Source organism: Pseudophryne corroboree, chromosome 6, assembly GCF_028390025.1.
Source record: "Pseudophryne corroboree isolate aPseCor3 chromosome 6, aPseCor3.hap2, whole genome shotgun sequence".
Lineage (NCBI taxonomy): Eukaryota > Metazoa > Chordata > Amphibia > Anura > Myobatrachidae > Pseudophryne > Pseudophryne corroboree.
In genome coordinates, this window is record NC_086449.1 from 595,636,190 (window position 1) to 595,658,279 (window position 22,090).

General features: G+C 42.2%; 1 protein-coding gene across 1 annotated transcript in view; it reads right to left on the bottom strand.

The window, feature by feature from the left end:
* The window catches only part of LOC134935487 (uncharacterized), a 42,548-nt gene that overhangs the window by 15,143 nt on the left and 5,315 nt on the right, over positions 1–22,090 (bottom strand). Inside the window, exons 3-7 of the mRNA XM_063930531.1 lie at positions 14,556–14,621; positions 12,773–12,838; positions 12,129–12,182; positions 6,619–6,651; positions 4,956–5,027 (exon numbers count right to left, since the gene is read on the bottom strand). Of these exons, the coding sequence (XP_063786601.1) occupies positions 4,956–5,027; positions 6,619–6,651; positions 12,129–12,182; positions 12,773–12,838; positions 14,556–14,621 (291 nt within the window). The remainder of the gene's footprint in view (positions 1–4,955; positions 5,028–6,618; positions 6,652–12,128; positions 12,183–12,772; positions 12,839–14,555; positions 14,622–22,090) is intronic.

Below are 22,090 nucleotides of genomic sequence, written 5' to 3' on the forward strand. Positions count from 1 at the left end.
ACAACCAATCATTACCTGATGGCGTATTCTGTGAGGCCACGCCCCCCACACCCCATATCTGGGAGCACACGTGCCTTAGGTGCATGTAAATATAACTATTACTGTTACCCTATCATGGTGTCACCCCTTTCATTTTCTTCTGGATCCGCCCCTGCACGAGCACACATACAGATATGTAGTCACACACCTATTCACATACAGTCACACGCAAGCACACATTCATACATACATATATAGTAGTCACACACACACACACACACACACACACACACACACACACACACACAGTGACCCTTCCCTGAGTCATACTCACTATTTAGTCTGTGCTGCTGCTCTCTTCCTCTCCTCTTTCCCATGCTGCTGGCTGGCTGGCTGGCTGTCAGAAGGTAACATAGACACAACCTGGCTGGCATGGCACTGTGTACAGTGGGTAGCGTCTAGTTTCTCTTCGTGGAGAGGACCTTTCCCATAACCCCCTGAGTCCATGCCACAATCTATTTGGAATAGAAAAGTGTGGCGAGCGGAGCGAGACACCGAGCCCGAAGTGTGGCGAGTGAAGCGAACCCGCGAGGGTACAACGCTGCATAGATAAAAAAAAAATTCCCCAAACGAACGTAGAACAAAGAAAACATTTAGGAGCTGTAAGGGAGGAAGTGCTCTCCTGCCCTCTTGTTTTGTCCAGGTCCTTAGCACGAAGGTAACATAGACACAACCATGTACAGTGCCGTTTAGCCCCGCCCCCTTCTCGGACCTCAGGATGCTTCTTACCAGTTCAGCAGTGCACTGCCTGCAATGATTAAATGCACTGGCGGGGAGGGAAGGGGGTAACTTGTCCCCTGTGCTCAGTCTTTAATCCTGCTCTGCCGATCACGTCATCACACGCTGCAAAGATGAAACTGAAAGTAAACCACAGCTACCGGCAGCAAGGGCTGCTGGGAAATGTAGTTTATTTTTAGTTTCATCTCTGCAATGCAGTGCTCTGCTTCTTCATAGGCGGCGCAGCACTGTCTGTAAGCAAACGCTGCCGTGTAGGAAGGGGCGTTAGGAAGGATTAAAGTGCCAGTCTCGGCGCCCTTCTCCAAGCCGGCACCCAGGTCACATGCTCCCCTAGTCGTGTCCCCCCCCCCTCCCCAGTTACGCCCATTCTCAAAGCAGAGGCGTCACTTACCCTCCGGACACCCGGTGCGGCGGTAAAAAAAGAGACGGAGCTTCATGGTAAGGGGGTGGGGCATCACTGTGGGGGCGGGGCTTCGTGCCACGTCACTTGTTTTCCGGGACGTGGGTTCTGAAAAGGGGGTGGGGCTTTGATGGTTGGGGTGGTGCTTCGCATCCCGACGCACGTTTTTCATCACTTGAGAGGTTTGAGAGATGTGCAGGCTGCCTTCCGGGGAGTGCTGTACCTGCTACGTTGGCTCCTACACAGTGACAGGAGCCGGCATTTTGGTGTCACTCCTCGGCAGGTGACACCCGGGAATGGGTCACACCCCCAGCACCCCCCTTGTGACACCACTGCCTCTAAGGGTGTGTACACACGGTGAGATTCTTGCTATGCCCGATTTCCCTTGAACTCCCCAGAGGCCAGATAGCACAGATTTTGACTAACTTTTCTTGGGATATGGACTATGTGTGCATACGATTTTGGCTTATGTGAGATTTTGGCTTATGTGAGATGTCATTGACATGTGAGATGAACTAGATAGTACACCGATCTAGCAAGGATTGACTTGCCTGCACAGTCTATCTTTTCTTGCGATGCCGACCTGGCGGGACCGCGCATCGGGATCGCAAGGTGACTTTCACCTTGCGATCTGCACTAACTTTTCTTGAGATTTTGACTATATAGGTTAATACATCCGCCCCAATATCTGGTATTTATATCAATCAGGGACCCACGGGAATATATCACGTCATAGCAGGAGCCGCATCATTGTCCAGAATACAGTATTAACTACTAAAGTGGGTGCTTATTATTATTGATGGTTCTTACTTGGTCCAGTCCTTGCACAGGATTATTTATATCTATTTGTGCACATTTACAACAAGAGATACTGTTATATCATATTTAATTTCCTCTCTTATAATATAAGTGCTATACATTTGGAAAATGCCTTAAAATCTAATTTTCTTTCAATTTACTGATTGTACATAAACTTTTGTAGAACATTATGAGAATTAACACCAAATAGCTTCATTAGTAAGCAAGTGGTCCTATTTTCAACAAAAGACCCCTTGTTTCCCTTTTTTTGTTCTGCAACTTTTTCATTAACATAGGATTTCTGGAACTCTCTCTCATCCTGTTCAAACAACCTTGGGGCTCTGCAAAGCATTATGTAAACAGAGCACAAGGTTGCCATATTACAGGACAGCAGAAGTGTTCCCCTATCTTTCTTCCGTCTCAGTGTCATGTTCTACCACCCTCTCATTTCTTCATTCAATGCTTGGGCAGATGATGAAAAAGCAGAAGTGGTTTGAAACACAGACCTGATTCTCTTTTTTCCAAATTTTCTAAATTTTCAAAATTTTACACAGCATTTTCATTTCACCATCTAAAGTATTCTCGCACTATTCTTTGAAGCACTTAGCACTTTTGATGACCTGGTGAGTCTCTACAGGGATCTCAGACCAGACAAAACAAACCTAACCCACAGGCATTTCAGATCAAGACAATACATGGTTTCCAGTGTCATCAGGTGTGATATAGTTACCTGCGGTCAAACCACACTGAGTATGCCCAACCTCGTCTGATCTTTCAAGCCAAGCACTGTGGGTCAGGTCAGTACCTGGTTGGGAGACCACCAGAGAATACCGGGTACCGCAGGTATTTTTATCCTAACCAAGGACACAGGACCCAGAACCAAGTATCACAGTATATTCTTTTCAGAACAGCACCTCACCAGTAAATTGATTAAAGCCCAGTACACATTCCTTCTCTCTTCCTGATATACCTCTATTACAGTGAATATTATAACCAAATAGGAAGAAGAGATCCATCCTTAACATCGGATACATATTTCTGCTCATTGAGCTACAACACCAGTATTTACAATTAGTGACACTATTTTTATTGGTCTATACACATTGTAATTCTTTTCTTGTTTTTTGTTGCCTTGAGCCAATATTATAGGAGGTATAATAATAAAAGTTATATTTTAATTCAATAATAACACAAATATTCTTACAATTGACGTATATAAGTGTGCCCCAGAAGAGACACATAGTCTTTCTTTTCTCCTTTGGTTCCGGTACTACACGGGAATCATCTCCCCCATTTTTTCTAATAGTTTACTGAACTATTTTCTGGGAGCACCGCCAACCCAGCGCCAAACTCTAATTATTTTGGAATACATGGCCATATGTAGGTTTATTTTAGAGCTATGGCTTTAATAGCATAATTTTTGATATCATCTGCATTTACATAACTGATCCTGTGCAGACTCAATTAACCGTTTTCTGACCTATTTTAACCTTCTCATGTCATTTTATGTAACTTACTTTGTGTCAGGATCCTCCCAATGTGCACCACTGCATAATATCAGTGTTTTGTAAATAATACATATTATAACTGAAACTGGAGGGGGGGGGGGGGGGGAGGCAGGGATTCAGGGGATGAGTACCGCTGTCTGTGTGCCCACAACAGCAAATGGCCCCATTGCCCAAATAGAGGATGCATAAACAAGCAAGCCAAGGTGGCGCTCTGGGGATTTAAAACATTAATAAAGAGACATTGCAGCTACAGTAATGTAGTCTACATTAGGCTGAGAGACACAGGGAAGAGATGAGGCTATGAGACACAAGTGAGATGAGCTCCCTCCAGTACCCGGGCCCTTGTTGGCTCTTGATGCAGGACTGCAGGTAAGACCTGCATTTCTACAAAATGGAGATACACGCAAAGGAGGTACACAGACAGCGGGCACAGCCAGCGGCAATCATGACAAGAGGGGAGGGCCCCCCTGTCTTAAGTGCTCTGGGCCCCCCTAAGGTTTAATCTTGCCCTGCTCATGTGGTGTATTGATTAATACTGTACCTGATGGAAAAGAAACTGCTCAATTACAAGATTTTATATAGTAAACAGATGACCAAAGGGGAAGGGGTCTCTATATGTAGTTATCATCTATCTATATTTAATACTTCTTCATATCACCGGATTTTCCGGATATGTCGCAATCTCTATTGCAGTGGTGGTTATAATAGATAATACAGTGACACTAGATATACATATTATAAGGGACATCTAAGCGACTGTGCTATGATGTGTGCTCTGAATTCTTCAATTTAGAGGAAAAGGGACTTCAGCCATAGTGGACTTATTGGACTGTAAAAGTGGGATCAGCCTTAAGCTCAAGGATAGACTATTCCACAAAATATTCGGAGAACTTTTCTGAGTGATCTGGTGAATTTACTTTTTTTTTTCAATTTGGAACCTCACTGAGTGCCATTTGTCTATAATTTGTACTGTTTAGTTGAATTTGTTGGCATTCCAATGGTCCTGTTTCTTAGGTGACAGCATAAGTTTGTGTACACGTTGGGACTGATTTGTTTCTATTTGTTTATACTAAATACAAAAACATTGTATAGTATAGTAATATCAGATCATCAGTTGTATAGCAGACAATAAAAAATGCAGTTATTTAATCATCAGTACTACAGATGCATGAAATAACTGAGCATATCACCTGGTATATAACTGAGAATTAGCACTCAAATAACAATTTATGTCATTTATTTACATTGGTCTTTCAGTAAAATTTTGCTTAATTTGCACAAAATTAATACACATTCTTAGTTATGTTGTCACAATTCAGACTTCATTTTTGTTTTTTTAACAAAAAGAAATAACACATTTTACAAAAAATAAGCATGGAAGCTTTATCTAAATATTTTGTGTGTAATATCCAATAGTTAAAGTTATCAAGTTTAACTTAATGAACAAGTAAAAAATTGTACTGTGAACTTACCAAAGAAGTCTGAACAGTATTGTAAAATAAGTCAACAGATATAGATCCATAAAATCCGTTCATGTCTCCAGTCTGGGAACAAAAGTTTATTTTATTAGACATTTTTATTATTTACTTGCTGAACCACCTTAGCAGTAAAATCTTTCTCATATAGTTATATAGTTATGCATAACACAAAGAAAATGGGTGGTATTCAGTATGCCGGCTGTTGGGATCCCAGCGCTCAGTATACCGGCACCGGAATCCCGACACCCGGCATACCGACAACTATTCTCCCTCTTGAGGTTCCTCGACCCACCTGGAGGGAGAATAAATAGTGTGACATGCATAGCGCGCAACCGTGCCCACAGCGTGGCGAGCGCAGCGAGCCTGCAAGGGCTCATTTGCGCTTGCCCAGCTGTTGGTATGCCGGTGGTCGGGATTCCGGTGCCGGTATGCTGGCCGCCAGGATCCCGGCCGCCGGCATACCATACTACACCCAAAGAATATGACATACTGTACGTAATTATTTCATGACCGTTTTTGGTCAATTGATTTTCAGTTAGAGCCCATTAAAAGAAGAATGTAATGTATAAGAAAGAAAATTACAATAATTTAATGGCTAGTGGACCCTATTCAGCACTGACTGCAGATTCTACTAAAAAGCAGAATCTGCAATCCCTTCTGTAGCATGCTGGGGGCCGCTCATCTCAGGGCAAGGCCGCCCAGCATGCTAATTCCCGCCACGCAGCTGCAACCGCAATCCGATTGCGATGTGAACGCAATCCGATTGTGGTCGCAGCAATTGTGAATGACCCCCTGCAGCCACAGCAAGACAGCCCCCATTTTTCCTATCAGAGCGGCTACATGTGACATCATGCAGCTGACCTGAAAACGCCGCCGACCGGCCCCCAATTCCCTCGTCATAAGGATAAGACCTATATCTCATTCATGCACTCATCGTCCACTACTATATTACAGCTACTGTATCTCTTCCACTTTGGCCTTCCTCTCACTCAACTTATTTCAGTGCAGACTATCATTAATGCTGCTGCCCATCTCCTTTGCCTCTAATGCCACTCTATGTCATCCTCCTCCACTACACATTGCTTCACTAGCTCTCCAATCCAACACAGAATACAAAAGTTAAAAGTCACTGTCACTAAACATTCCTCAATTATTCTACTTTCTCCTACATTTCTGACTCTCAAGAAGCAATCCTTCATGTGAGCCAGTCAGTAATTTCACCATCCTTGTTGCTACCATTCCACTGGAAGCTGTCAAGGGCAGGGCCCTTTTCCTTTGTTCTCTTCTCCTAGCACTATCCTAGTCACCTATTTGCATATGTTCCCCTGTTTACATTTTTCACACCATTGAACTCTTATCCTGTCTGTCCATACACTTAGTTGCTTACACGCTCTTTCAGTGCTGTTTGCTCCCTACTCCCCTAATGTGCAACCCATCATTGCTTCCTCTCTCAAGCTTTAGCAAGTGTCTCTATCCTACCCTCTACTCCACGCATCCCCACTGTTTTTAGTTTTTCAAATGTATTTATAAAAGTCCTACTGTATGTATTCTTGCAATAATTAAGGAATTTCATTGTCAATGTATGGCACTGCAGATACCTTGTAGTGTCCTATAATAATAATAATAATAATAATAATAATTACTGTAAAAGACTTACCTTATATGCATTAACAGCTGTAGATGAAATACCCTACACAAAAAACGTAAAAATCAGAAATAAATAAATGAAATAAATATAAAACAAAATGTCATAAACTGTATTTTAAAAAATAAAATCCTTATGTGACTTGATACTTTATATTATTTGTAGCCCTTATCTAATTGTGAGGAATAGTGGTATAATTAGGAGGGGTACAAGGGCCAACAACCCCTGCTGATAAACTGTAAAAAAGGTTTACTGTAGGAGCTGGATGCAGGGGGCATAAGGTGCCTCCTGTGTACCACCCAGCACAGTGGATGATGTGGGCAGTGGTGCTCTCTGCAGGGCCATGGCTGCTTCTGATCCAGGTCATGGTGTTTTCTGCCAGGGGTGTGGAGCTGTGCAGCACTAGGCACTTTACATCATGATGGCACACTGCCAAAGGGAGGAGCAGCTGTGAAGAGGAGCAGAAAGGGGGCACACAACTGGCAGTGACGTGGTGGTGGCATTATAGGTACAAAAAAGTTCCCATTTTGCCCTGATCAAAAACTTAATATTAATTATTTTATGTATTGTCTGGTTGAATCTAGGTAGTTTGGTGGTTATATTTCCATTCAAACAGGTGTCTTCTGGATCATATCCACTTGTCCACGAATAATGAATAAAAGACTGTCTGCCTAATGAGGATCAATTTCTCAAGAGATTCCCCACTGCAGAGAAATCACCATAGAGGGGGTAATTCTGAGTTGAGCGCAGCAGCAATTTTGTTAGCATTTGGGCAAAACCATGTGCACTGCAGGGGAGGCAGATATAACATGTGCAGAGAGAGTTAGATTTGGGTGTGGTGTGTTCAATCTGCAATCTAAATTGCAGTGTAAAAATAAAGCAGCCAGTATTTACCCTGCACAGAAACAAAATAACCCACCCAAATCTAACTCTCTCTGCACATGTTATAACTGCCTCCCCTGCAGTGCACATGGGTTTGCCCAACTGCTAACAAAGTTCCTGCTGCGATCAACTCAGAATTACCCCCATAGTCCAGGTTATCATTGTATTATGTACACACTAAAAACAATAATGTGTTGGGAATTTTTTTATTTTTTTTTAAGGGCAGGGGGGTCACCAATGGGACTTTTTACTCTTGGTCCTACTTGGTCGAAAACCTGCTGTGCTAAGCTCTTGGTACTTGTACCTGGCTGAGTTTCAGATCTTATTTTTGATTGATGCAGGTAAAAGAGCAGAAGCTACCACTTGGCTGGTAACTATATTGGGTGGCTGCAGGTTATGGTTTAGGTCTAGAAGCCACAGTCAGGTAGGGTAGCCAATAACCTGCAACCGATTATCTGTGTGAATGACCCTCCGTCTCTGCAGTGGTTGCTGGATTTTATACATTGAAATATTGGGGCAGCTATTTTTCCTTTATTTGCTTCTCATCCTATAAAAATCTTGCTATGCCGGTTGTGTGGAATGACATGCAGGGGTGGATTGGGACACCTAGAGACCAGGACCACTTACCGCTGGGCCAACCCCCCTCTCTCATCAGCAGACGCTGTCACATAGTGACAGGGCTGCCACCAAGCTTAGGGCACAGCACACTGAGCTGTGCCTGTGACCATATGTGAAGTGGTAGTGGAGGTAGGGGCCGCCGCTGGAGATGTCTGGTGACTGAGTTGTGCAGCGGCAACATGGGGTAGTTTAATGTACTGGTGGTAATGGTGAGCTAAATGAACTGAGGGGGTAAAATGGGCAAATTGGGGGCAATATTCTCACACTGTATGTACTGGAGGGTAATAGGGGGGACCTATGTGGGCTGGGGGTGCCCTTTGTACTGAAGGGTAATACAAGTGTGCTGTGTGCATTGGAGCTAATAAGGGGGCACTGTGAATTGGGGGGTAATGTGGGGGAGCTGTATATACTAGGTGTTATATGTGTGGGTGCTGTATAAACTGGGTGTCATATATGGGGGTTCTGTGTGTACTGGGGAATACTATGGTGGGCACTATGGATACTGAGGAATAGTATGGTGTAAGGCACTGTGTATACAATGAAAGGTATTGTGTGTGTGGGGGGGGTGTTGTTGAGCTCTCTATAGACATATAGAGAGGAATTCCTCGTAAGAAAGAGCAGTGCACTTCTCTGAAGAAACAAGGCGGCAGTCCGCAGACTGATGTTAGGGGTATATTATTCAATTACAGCATAACATGCTTTAATGATGGCATTTAATGTTGCATAGGCCTTTTCATCAGGTCAAGCAACGTGATGCTGCATTTTCTGTTTGTATCACATTGCATGACCTGATGAAAAGACCTGTAGGCTTTGAAAAATCATCACCTTGTGTACAGATGTAATGTAGCCACGCTCATCCAGCCTGCGACTCGGCCGCACGGGAACACATGCCGCACCTAGGTGTAGTGGTGCACCTAAACACATTAAGCTGCGTCTGAGTACGCCGCCTACTGTATGCATTCCAATGGGCATGCGCACATAGATTCACTCACGCATCCTAGTCATGGGCATACTTGCCGTGCCTTCATTGCTACGAATAAGCCACACTGCAGGCTGGATGAGCGTGGCACTGGCTACATCTGTATATATTAAAAATAAAAATAAGCAGGTTGATGCACATAGGGGGTAATTCTGAGTTGATCGCAGCAGGAATTTTGTTAGCAGTTGGGCAAAACCATGTGCACTGCAGGGGAGGCAGATATAACGTGCAGAGAGAGTTAGATTTGGGTGGGTTATTTTGTTTCTGTGCAGGGTAAATACTGGCTGCTTTATTTGTACATTGCAATTTAGATTGCAGATTGAACACACCACTCCCAAATCTAACTCTCTCTGCACATGTTATATCTGCCTCCCCTGCAGTGCACATGGTTTTGCCCAACTGCTAACAAAATTCCTGCTGCGCTCAACTCAGAATTACCCCCATAGTGTAGTGAAAGCAGAGGGGTTAACTTGGGATTAATTACACGTTATCAGAAAGTTAAAACTGGCATATCTTTGCCAATCAAGTCTGTTATTAGTTAGAGTCCATTTTAAACCAGGAACCAGCTTCCAACAGGCTTGTCTGCAGCAATGATGTCAGACATACAGTACAGTAGTGGAGTAATATTTCTTATCTGCATCTGCACTGCACATATATCTCACTGGTGTTTGTAGAGATGCAGTACAGGGTCAGACGCATGCACCAAGAAGTTTATTAGATGTGTTTGGTTTACCTGTGCAGTTACAGGGAGTTGGCTGATCAGATGCAGATCTAACATAGTATGGGTGTGTTATTGGGTTCACATGGGCATGTTACTGATAGTTACTGCATACAGAGATGCTGAATTGCTCACATTGGAGGCCATACTCAGACAGATGATCTGCACCTAGCATAGGGCTGGAGAAAGTTTCAATGGTGCGACTGCTGGTGGTGTCTAAAGATGCACAAAGCATGATTACAGCATCTGTAGACACTGCGGGTGTTTCAGTACTTGCATATTCAGATGCACAGATGTATACCAGGAAAGGGATTTGTAGCAACATTAGCATAAAGTCACAGATGCAACTACAGCAAAAGATGCAAGGAAGGCTGCAACTGCGGCCAACTCAGTATCAGGCCCTATGAGACGGTATCCCGCCCCCATCCACAAACCCCACCCCTCAATAGACCCTGCCCCTTTAGGGCTGCTTTAAGAAATTTCCTGGGTTGGTTTCCCATACCAATATGCCCCTGAATGACATGTGAGCTTTATACACGCATGTGCACCTAGCCCTGTGGTCTTTCTACTCTTTATTTAGACAGCTAGGAATAAGGGGAAAAAAGTCTATAAGAGCTTTTGCATATGCAAATTTAATAACTAGATAAGTAATTGAGATGACACAGGTGTACTGTTTCAGTACATATACAGATACTAGAAGAATGGACACTGGACCATCTCAAACTGAAGTACGCTCCTTTATTCTCTGCCAACACATCAATTACTTATGTAAGATAAATAATATTGACTGTGGTTTAGGGGTGTAAATCAAAGGTGGCACTTGTTTGTTTTGGGGTATGATCCTTAATATGGGTACACACGGCCCGATTCAGGCTCAGCACAATGTGTGCTGAGACGGATGTGGGTTCAGCATACATCACTGTGATTGTCTGTACACACGCTGCAATGTGTGCTAGCCCGACCCTAACTACTGTAGACCGCAAGGCTCAATGAGAGCCTTGTGATCTAGCCAGATCATGACTACATGCAGTCAAGATCTGAGCCAGCGATAGCGCCGCATGGGGCCGCGCATCACTATCACTATGGGGCATACACATACATACACATATATACATAGCAGCTTATAAAATAAGCACAAATCTCTCCGTGTGTACACCCCTTTAGTTTCTTGACCAGCACTCTCTGTCACCTGGTCTCTCACTTTTCTTATCCAGTTAGATAAGATATTTTACAAGTATTGTTCTCTTTTTGTACAGTACTGTGGAATGCTGTCTCTGTATTCTCCCAGAAACAAAATATACCAGCATCTACCTACACTCCCTTTCAGGTGAATATACATTAATGGTTTACTACAAAAATCTGTTGAAAAGAAATTTAATATAAGGAGGCAAATTCCTTTAATTTTATTAAATATTACTTCTAAAACTCTAAAATATTACCTAAAATTTCACAGGTAAGAAAAATGTCTTTCTGAAACTTTACTGCTGAATTACCTTCCTTGTATTGGGCTATTGAAGAGCTAAACTCAGCTAAAACAAAGCAAGGGCATCTAAGGACAAGGTGAGTCTCGCACCATCAGCTGTTAATTTGTGTCAGCTGCCAGGAATGTATAATACTTAAAATCCTGCAACATCTGAGTAGTTTTACTTACTTTAGATACAGTGGACTATATTAACTGAGTTGCAGGTTTATAGAAGTGGAGTTGTTTCCCATAGCAACCAATAAGTTTCTACTTATCATTTATCTAGCAATTCTAGAAGATAATAGCTGGAATCTGATTGGTTGCTATCAGAAACATGCACCATCTCCACTTCTATAAACCTGTACCTTATTATATATTCCCCTGTGTCAGCCTGTTGAGTCAAGACACTATCTAAATGCACACTAGGGGACTGATCATACGAATACCTTATGAAGATGAAACGACCATTACATTTCTAATGGAGACATTTGTGCTAATACTGCATCCTGTGGAAATTATCTTATCAGTCAATTGTTGAACTTCATTTGTGTGTTATGAAAATGATGAAATAATTACACAATGTGTGTGTAAAAATTGTTAAATGAAGTGAATAAGCAAGTATTCTGTGATTTTACAGCAGAGAATAATATACTGGCACTAAGTAATGCTAACAACAATAATAAAAACTACATACTGTATATAAAGATATATAAAACTATTTAAAAATGAATATTAAAATCTGCAGTATGACAAAAAAAAGCATTACGACTCCATTTGACGCCAATATTTTAGAAAATTACAGAGAATGTTTTTACGTGCGAGTAAATGCTGTACAACATATTAAAAATGACAAACAGACTCACCATACATGATAAAAAATCTGGTACTGAAATATTAATGTGTGAGGCTAACGCACCCTGGAAAGGACAAGAAAAAAAAAATTAGAGAATGATAATCTGCATTAATACATTTACAATTTTGAGGTAAATTTTCATCAGCATGTAAAGCAATTTTAATCAAATGCAATGTAAATTGCTATTAATTGCTCCAATGAATTATAATTAGGGAAAATATGGAAATTAGAAATTCTGTTAAAATAGTAATATTTTCTAATATGCAAATATGACCTACTCTACCACAGTTGTATCTAATGCAACCACGTCAGGCTGGGATTTCCCTGACATTGTCGCATCTGGCACTGTGAAGTCCTGCAAGAAGTGGAAGTATAATTTTATTAAGATACCCAAACTTCTTGATTTTCTAAACTATCAAATTAAGTAAATAAGAGCTATTTAACACTTATTCACTATGATTTTATAAACAAACCTGTATATTTCTTAATACAGTTATGCTGAAATGGATTTAAAAAGCATTTATTTACATAATTTTATCATTTAAAAATTTTCAATTTTGGAAAAATAATCTTGGCCAGTTAAGTACTTAAATGAATATGATTAAATATTCCTGTATTTCTCACATATTACAGAGACAAAAAGTATATAATTACCACTATTTGCAGCAATATGTCAACAACACATTTCATTTTTTCCGGTTTCTCATTTTGAGGACTGGCCTGCAAATGTAATAAAAAGCATTTATATAAACTGTGCGGAGTTTGTATATTCTTTGTATATTCTCCTCGTACTTGCATGGATTTCCTCTCGGTACTCTGGTTTACTCCCACAAACCAAAAATATACTGGTAGGTTAATTGACACCAAACTAAACTTAACCCTAGTGTGAATGTGTGTGCATGTACATATGGTAGGGAATATAATATAGATTGTAAACTCTACTGGCCAAATATTTTCTGTAAAGCACTGCAGAATATGTGTGCGCTATATAAAAAACTGTTAGTAAATAAATAAGTACTGTACTACTAAAAAGAATTGGCATTGGGGGCTGCCGAGACTGCCACCCTGGCAGCTGCAAATGAGGATATCTGTATAGAAATGTACTCAACTCAGGGCTGTGTTTATACGTGTGAGAGGTAGGTGGCTGAGATGGGCTAGGGTATCTAAATGTTTGAGAGTGGGATGGCTGGGACAGGAGCATATATGTGTGAACGGTAGGTAGGTACTTGGGGTATATGTGTGTGTGTGTGAGAGGGATGTAGCTGGGGCAGGGATGGGTATATGTTTGTCAGAGGGAGGTAGTTGGGGGGTGTGAGTATGTTAGAGGGTATATGTGTGATGGAGGGTAGGGTATTGTATCATTTATATGATAGATTGACATGTTATAATAATAACACCCACCCCCACAGCACAACCTATGACAACTTACTGATGTCCATCCCCCACTGTATCTCCACCCACATTATCCACAGCTCCACACCCAGTGGGTACTCTGCCTCTGGGCCGAACTTCCCCACCCTCCATCCATGTAATTCCAAAATAATCGTTATATTACAAATAAGATAGTTCAAAGCAAATCCAACAAGATGTTTTGTTTCTTTCCAAAATGTATGAATACAGTAGGTACAATATGCTGAAATGAACAACAAATTGAAAACAAATAGATCAATTACAGATGTGTCCCGCTCCAGGGGTCTAATTTAGACCTAATCATCGATGTGCTAAATTTAGCACACCTAAGATCAGTGTCCCTGACATGTGGGGGGACGCCCAGCACAGGGCTAGTCTGCCCCGCATGTCAGGCCCTATCCCGCCACACAAGTACAAAAGCATTGCAGAGCGGCTATGCTTTTGTACTTGAAGAGTAGCTCCCTACCAGCGCAGCTCCTGCGCACTGCCAGGGATCTACCCGTCGCTCTCCGGGTCGCAGTGGCTGCGTGTGATGTCACTCAGCCACCGTGGCCCGCCCCCTGCATGGTCTGGGCAAGCCTGCGTTGCCCAGACTGCGCCCCTAAAATGGCGGCCATGCACCGCTGCACCGCCCCCTACCACCCAGCGACATCCCCTGCCTGTCAATCAGGCAGAGGCGATCGCAGGGCTGAGACGGGCGTCGGCTGTCTGGCATGCGCCGGCGCATGCGCAGTTTAGACCTGATTGACTGCTGTGCGAAAACGCACAGCAACGATCAGGTCTGATTTAGGCCCTAGGTTTGATGCTTTTTGCAGCGTACTTTTAGGTGTATACGGTAAACTAATTTGAGCATAGAGGTTGCATAATTTCCACATTTTATGCAGTAGTAATAACAACTAATTTATTACGAGTTTATAAAAATATATTACATAATAATGATTTCACAAATGACCATCTGTGTTTAAGATGATGTTTTTGTATCATAGTAGATATCAGGATGCACCTTAATATTCTGTGTGATATTTACCTTATAGATATTGTAAAAATGATTGCAGGAACTGAATAGATAGGCACAACCGTTAGCTTTGTCACTCTGAAACAAAATAAAATGATATGAGTATAATATAGTATATAGTAGAGTATAGTATAGTATAGAGTCAAAGCATCCAAGCATATATGTAACCTGTATCAAATGTATAATCAGCAAATTCCTGAAGCTTTTCATTGTGCGCTTATACTCTAGGATAGGGTCCCCTAATCTAGTCGGTCCACATGCGCAGTAAATTCTATGTTACTTGGATCAGGATGGAACGACTAGTGGCCAGACCGGCAGTGGTGGGTGGCACGTAAAGAGTCAGTCTTACTCATTATAATGCCCCTGGCTGTGGGTCGCTTTATTCCACCGGCTGCACTGCTAGTAATTTCGGCACTGATAAAGGAGTATTCAAATATTAGACCCGAAATCTATGTGATTCCTACAAGTTGCTAAGAATAACATTTTGCATTGCTGGTGCATGATAAAATAAACATTTAGGGTAAAGTTATGATACTAAATGTGTATATAATAAAAACGTTTAAACTCAAGGTTGCCAAGATTTTACTTTGGTGATATCTTCTTAAACTTGCTAATGCTGAAGAATAACAAAAGGCTGTGTTGAAGTCTGAAGACCTATTAAAATATTAGGTCTTGATGACCCATCAGACCTAATTAGGTCTTGATGACCCCATTTTTTGTGTCGGTTTACATTGCTTTATGGTTGTGTTGCTGTGGAGTTGGTGAAGTAGTCTTAAACAATTGGGTGTTAAGGGTGGGGCTACAGTAAGTGTTCATGATCTTCTACCACCAACCTACCCCATTTGGTGTACTAGTGGTTTAATTGCATACTAAATGTGGTGGCAGTAAGGAATTGCAGTTTTGCGTTATAAAGTAATTCCCATTGTTTTTATTGCACTTTTCTCACATAATGCATTTTATATATATATATATATATATATATATATATATATACTGTGTGTATGTATATATATATGTGTGTGTGTGTGTGTGTGTGTGTGTGTGTGTACACTGCTCAAAGAAATAGAGGGAACACTAAAATAACACATCCTAGATCTGAATGAATGATATATTCTTATTAAATACTTTGTTCTTTACATAGTTGAATGTACTGACAACAAAATCACACAAAAATTATCAATGGAAATCAAATTTATTAACCCATGGAGGTCTGGATTTGGAGTCACACTCAAAATTAAAGTGGAAAAACACACTACAGCCTGATCCAACTTTGATGTAATATCCTTAAACCAAGCCAAAATTAGGCTCAGTAGTGTGTGTGGCCTCCACGTACCTGTATGACCTCCCTACAATGCCTGGGCATGCTTCTGATGAGGTGGCGGATGGTCTCCTGAGGGATCTCCTCCCAGACCTGGACTAAAGCATCTGCCAACTCCTGGACAGTCTGTGGTGCAACGTGGCGTTGGTGGATGGAGCGAGACATGATGTCCCAGATGTGCTCAATTGGATTCAGGTCTGGGGAACGGGCGGGCCAGTCCATAGCATCAATGCCTTCATCTTGCAGGAACTGCTGACACACTCCAGCCACATGAGGTCTAGCATTGTCTTGCATTAGGAGGAACCCAGGGCCAACCGCACCAGCATATGGTCTCACAAGGGGTCTGAGGATCTCATCTCGGTACCTAATGGCAGTCAGGTTACCTCTGGTGAGCACATGGAGGGCTGTGCGGCCCCCCCAAAGAAATGCCACCCCACACCATTACTGACCCACTGCCAAACCGGTCATTCTGGAGGATGTTGCAGGCAGCAGAACGTTCTCCTTGGCGTCTCCAGACGCGTCACGTCTGTCACATGTGCTCAGTGAGAACCTGCTTTCATCTGTGAAGAGCACAGGGCGCCAGTGGCGAATTTGCCAGTCTTGGTGTTCTCTGGCAAATGCCAAACGTCCTGCACAGTGTTGGGCTGTAAGCACAACCCCCACCTGTGGACGTCGGGCCCTCATACCACCCTCATGGAGTTTGTTTCTGATCGTTTGAGTAGACAAATGCACATTTTTGGCTTGCTGGAGGTCATTTTGCAGGGCTCTGGCAGTGCTCCTCCTATTCCTCCTTGCACAAAGGCAGAGGTAGCGGTCCTGCTGCTGGGTTGTTGCCCTCCTACAGCCTCCTCCATGTCTCCTGATGTACTGGACTGTCTCCTGGTAGCGCCTCCATGCTCTGGACACTATGCTGACAGACACAGCAAACCTTCTTGCCACAGCTCGCATTGATGTGCCATCCTGGATGAGCTGCACTACCTGAGCCACTTGTGACGGTTGTAGAGTCCGTCTCATGCTACCACTAGAGTGAAAACACCGCCAGCTTTCAAAAGTGACCAAAACATCAGCCAGAAAGCATAGGAGCTGAGAAGTGGTCTGTGGTCACCACCTGCAGAACAACTCCTTTATTGGGGGTGTATTGCTTGCCTATAATTTCCACCTATTGTCTATTCCATTTGCACAACAGCATGTGAAATTGATTGTCAATCAGTGTTGCTTCCTAAGTGGACAGCTTGATTTCACAGAAGTGTGATTGACTTGGCGTTACATTGTGTTGTTTAAGTATACCCTTTATTTTTTGGAGCAGTGTATATATATATATTTATATATATATATAGCAGATAGACGGGCGGCACTCAGAAATGATGACATGCAACAAGCAGGGTAAAGCAACGTTTCGAAGTGTATTACTTCTTCATCAGGATAACAAATACAGTATAAAACATACCTTATATAAGCCTACCACAGCGTGTCAAACAGCTCCGGCGCGGGACGCGAGTGCAGACGCCCACAGATGACGTCATCACCGCTCGCCGCGTAACCGGGGCAACTGTAAGCAAAAGACTTCACAGTTTCAGACAAGATCAGTGGAACACCGATCCATGAACACAATATACAAACATAGTGCAATAATACATGTACTGTACAATTAAAAACATACTGAAGCTAATGGAAACATAGAAGCTGCTACCGAGCATTACTGATAGATTGCAAGGGAAGATGATAATAATTGCATACAAGAACAAAATATAGTGAAAGCCCAGGCATAAATGGCAGACTGATGTTACAACTGTGAAGCACCTATAGGAAACAGTGTAATCCCAGGGATTCATTGAGACCACGAGGCACAAGAGTTTGTAATTTATGAATCCACCTGGATTCTTTTTGTAATAATCTACGGGATCTATCGCCTTCGCGAAGCCTCAGTGGTTCATGATCAATAATCATGTATTTTAAACAGGCAACACTATGTTTTGCCTGAAAAAAGTGGCGAGCAACTGGTTGGTCACTGTGGCCAGTTGCAACTGCATTCCTAATGGCTAATCTATGATTGGCAATCCTCTCGCGTAATGTGCGGTCGGTTTTGCCAACATAGTTATAGCCGCATGGACATGTAATCATGTATATGATAAATTTAGTAGTACATGTGACCCTATGCTGAATGTAATGTTTCCTACCACTAAAGGGATTGCAAAATTTTTTACCAGTAGTAAGGGCTCTACAGGTAGTACAATTAAGACACCTGAAGCACCCTTTTTGAAGTGTGATTGAGGAGTGCTGCCACAACTATGGTTTATGTTGAATTCTTGGTCTGCAGGGATTAAGATTCTTGGCTCTAGCACCCTGTTTTATTCAAGTGGGAGCTTCATTACATCAGTGTGTCTGTCAGCTTATTGTATGGCTGAAATGAATACTGCAGCAATAATGGAATCTGTGGAGACTGTTAATCTTGCATTGCTCACACAGGGAACTATGCTTACCTTCTCTGAGGTGGAGGCTGATTCTATCCTTCTTGATCAAGCTTTAAATGATGAGGCAGATGCACAATCCACTGAATCTTTATATAGAGATTGGCTCAGTTTAAAACAAAAGGAAGTTGACTACCGTTATCATGCTATTACACTAAGTGACTATTACAAGGAGAAACGGATACCGCGTGGGTTCCGTATTCGCAATACACCTACGATCGGTAGGTTCAATACCACGTTTTGTAAGCGCTGGATAGCGATTTTAAATAAGTGTAGCTTCGATTTGCTACTATTGGTGATTGAAGAATCATCAAGAGAATTATCCATTGCACAGGATAAGATAACTACCTTTGAAGCCAAATTCAAATCTACACTTGCTGCTGACACCAAAACCAACTGGTTGGAAACATTGGAGGGACAGATCACCACTTATAGAAGAGAATTGATTCAATTTAAACGTCAAAAATTTGCTAAAGTTAATGCGGACTATGAACAAAACCGTGTGTATCTTTGGGCATGTGGCACCCGGAATTAAAGACAACAAAGATTTCGCCAAAGAAATTATAAACAGTTATGGCAATCAAACTCATCTGGTGATAGGAACACCAACAGTGACTCTGACACTAGATTTGATATTCAGGCCTCAGGATCCAATTCCCCTTTAGGGGCTCGTATCCGCCGGGTTGCCGGCGGAAAAGGAGGTGGACGCGGCGAGGTGGCCAGTGTAAAAGAGCGAGGCAGAGGGCGAGTTGGCAGACCTCCTCTGGCCAGGAGGAAATAATCTTCAATCTTTCTAATCATGCCTTGACCCCAGTGAGGTGCGTGTTTTGAATAGAGGCTTGTCATTTGTGCCGACAGTACAGTTCTCATCTCATCAATGGGAAATTGAAAAATACAAGCTGAACCGTCAGCTCAAACTACATGAACACTTCAATGGGACTAAAAATACCACCACTTATACATCTGTGGAATCCTTACCTCCCCAACTGGCCCGATTACAGAGACGCAGCCACTTTGATCCTGTTTCATATAACTCTTCTATTAAGACTTATGGTAGAATGTTAAGTGATTCTGTTTCTAAACAGGTGGTGGCTGGGTTGCCCAGTGTGGCTAGAAATAATTTGAGTAGAGAGGAATATCAAGCTCTCAGGGATCTGTCTAGTTATACTGATATCACGATACGCCCCGCAGATAAGGGTGGGGGTATCATGATTCAGAATGTCTCTGATTATAAAGCTGAGTTGGAACGTCAATTAAGTGATACCAGTGTTTATAGGGCACTAGCGGGAGACCCCACTCGTGAATTCTCCAAGCTATTGCATAATAAATTGTTGTCGGCCTTGCAAACTGGTGTGATTTCTGAGACCCTTATGAAAGCGTTAACCATTGAGTCACCTATTGTACCAGTGCTTTATGCCCTGCCTAAGGTGCATAAATCACTGGTTCATCCATCCGGGCCTCCAATAATCTCAGCCCGCGATGGATTGTTCCAGAGAGTTTCTACTTTTCTTGATGCTATGCTGCAGCCATGTATCACTGTTAATGATAGGTATTTGCTAGACACTACCTCTTTTTTAAATAAGCTTAAAATCTGGGTGATTTACCTCCAGGCTGCTTTCTGTGCAGCATTGATATCTCAAGCTTATATACGGTGATTCCTAACAGTGAGGGCTTGAATGCAGTGAGGAAATTGATTACTAACAACCCCTTATATCAGGGTCCAGATGTAGACTTTTTCCTTGATTTATTACAGATGGTACTTACATTTAATTATTTTATGTTTAATGGGAAATTTTACTTGCAGACATCTGGTTGTGTGATGGGGTCCCCTGTGGCCCCATCGTACGCTAATTCCTACATGTTTTTGGCTGAACAAGAGATTTTCTTTGACAATCCCCAGTTTTCAGAATCTATTGTATTTTTTTCTAGATACATAGACGACTTATTTATCATTTGGAATAATACCCAAGAGTCTTTCATTGAGAGCATTGAGGCACATAATTCTTCTGGACACCCCGTACAATTTACGTATAACATCAGCCCTGACAGTGTGTGTTACTTAGATGTCCTCGTCCGTTTAGTTGAGGGACATCTAGTGACTGAATTGTATCAAAAGCCGACGGATAGGAATACGATCCTTCACTCAGATAGTTGTCATCCCAAACCACTTAAATTTGGCCTGCCGTACTCTCAGTTCCTTAGGGCAGTACGGATCTGCAGTGACTCTGACACTGCTAGTGCCCAGATCGATCGGATGATTGACAAATTTGTTCAAAGGGGCTATGAGTACAAATCTCTCCAACAGGCAAAATCTAAGGCTATGTGTTGTACTAGGGAAACACTTCTGTCCTTGAGACATCCTTTGATAAAAAATAAGAAATTACCTTGGATTAATCATTTCAATACCTTGAGTAACAATATTTCACACACTGCAAAGAAATTATGGCCCATTGTCAGTACTGACACCAGCCTACAACTACAGGAAACCTCCATTATGTCGTCATACACTAGAGGTAGGAACATCAGGGACTGGGTGGTCAAGACTGACATTACTGGCCTAGATAGCGTTCAAAGTGAACAAAACACTTTTTTGACACTTCAAAAGGGGTGCTTCAGGTGTCTTAATTGTACTACCTGTAGAGCCCTTACTACTGGTAAAAAATTTTGCAATCCCTTTAGTGGTAGGAAACATTACATTCAGCATAGGGTCACATGTACTACTAAATTTATCATATACATGATTACATGTCCATGCGGCTATAACTATGTTGGCAAAACCGACCGCACATTACGCGAGAGGATTGCCAATCATAGATTAGCCATTAGGAATGCAGTTGCAACTGGCCACAGTGACCAACCAGTTGCTCGCCACTTTTTTCAGGCAAAACATAGTGTTGCCTGTTTAAAATACATGATTATTGATCATGAACCACTGAGGCTTCGCGGAGGCGATAGATCCCGTAGATTATTACAAAAAGAATCCAGGTGGATTCATGAATTACAAACTCTTGTGCCTCGTGGTCTCAATGAATCCCTGGGATTACACTGTTTCCTATAGGTGTTTTACAGTTGTAACATCAGTCTGCCATTTATGCCTGGGCTTTCACTGTGTTTTGTTCTTGTATGCAATTATTATCATCTTCCCTTGCAATCTATCAGTAATGCTCGGTAGCAGCTTCTATGTTTCCATTAGCTTCAGTATGTTTTTAATTGTACATGTATTATTGCACTATGTTTGTATATTGTGTTCACGGATCGGTGTTCCACTGATCTTGTCTGAAACTGTGAAGTCTTTTGCTTACAGTTGCCCCGGTTACGCGGCGAGCGGTGATGATGTTATCTGTGGGCGTCTGCACTCGCGTCCCGCGCCGGAGCTGTTTGACACGCTGTGGTGAGCTTATATAAGGTATGTTTTATACTGTATTTGTTATCCTGATGAAGAAGTAATACACTTCGAAACGTTGCTTTACCCTGCTTGTTGCATGTCATCATTTCTGAGTGCCGCCCGTCTATCTGCTATTTTGGACCTTACAGCTATTGAGGTACCTAGGAGGGCACCAGGCAAGTAATCACTGTGATTGAGGAGTGCTGCCACAACTATGGGTTATATATATATATATATATATATATATATATAAAATTTTGTGGCATATTGGTATATTGAGACAGATTTCACATGATTGGACACATTAGATCACATGACAGTGTATTATTTCCCAACAACCACACACCTCAGGCCTGATGTACTTCCAACTGCAATT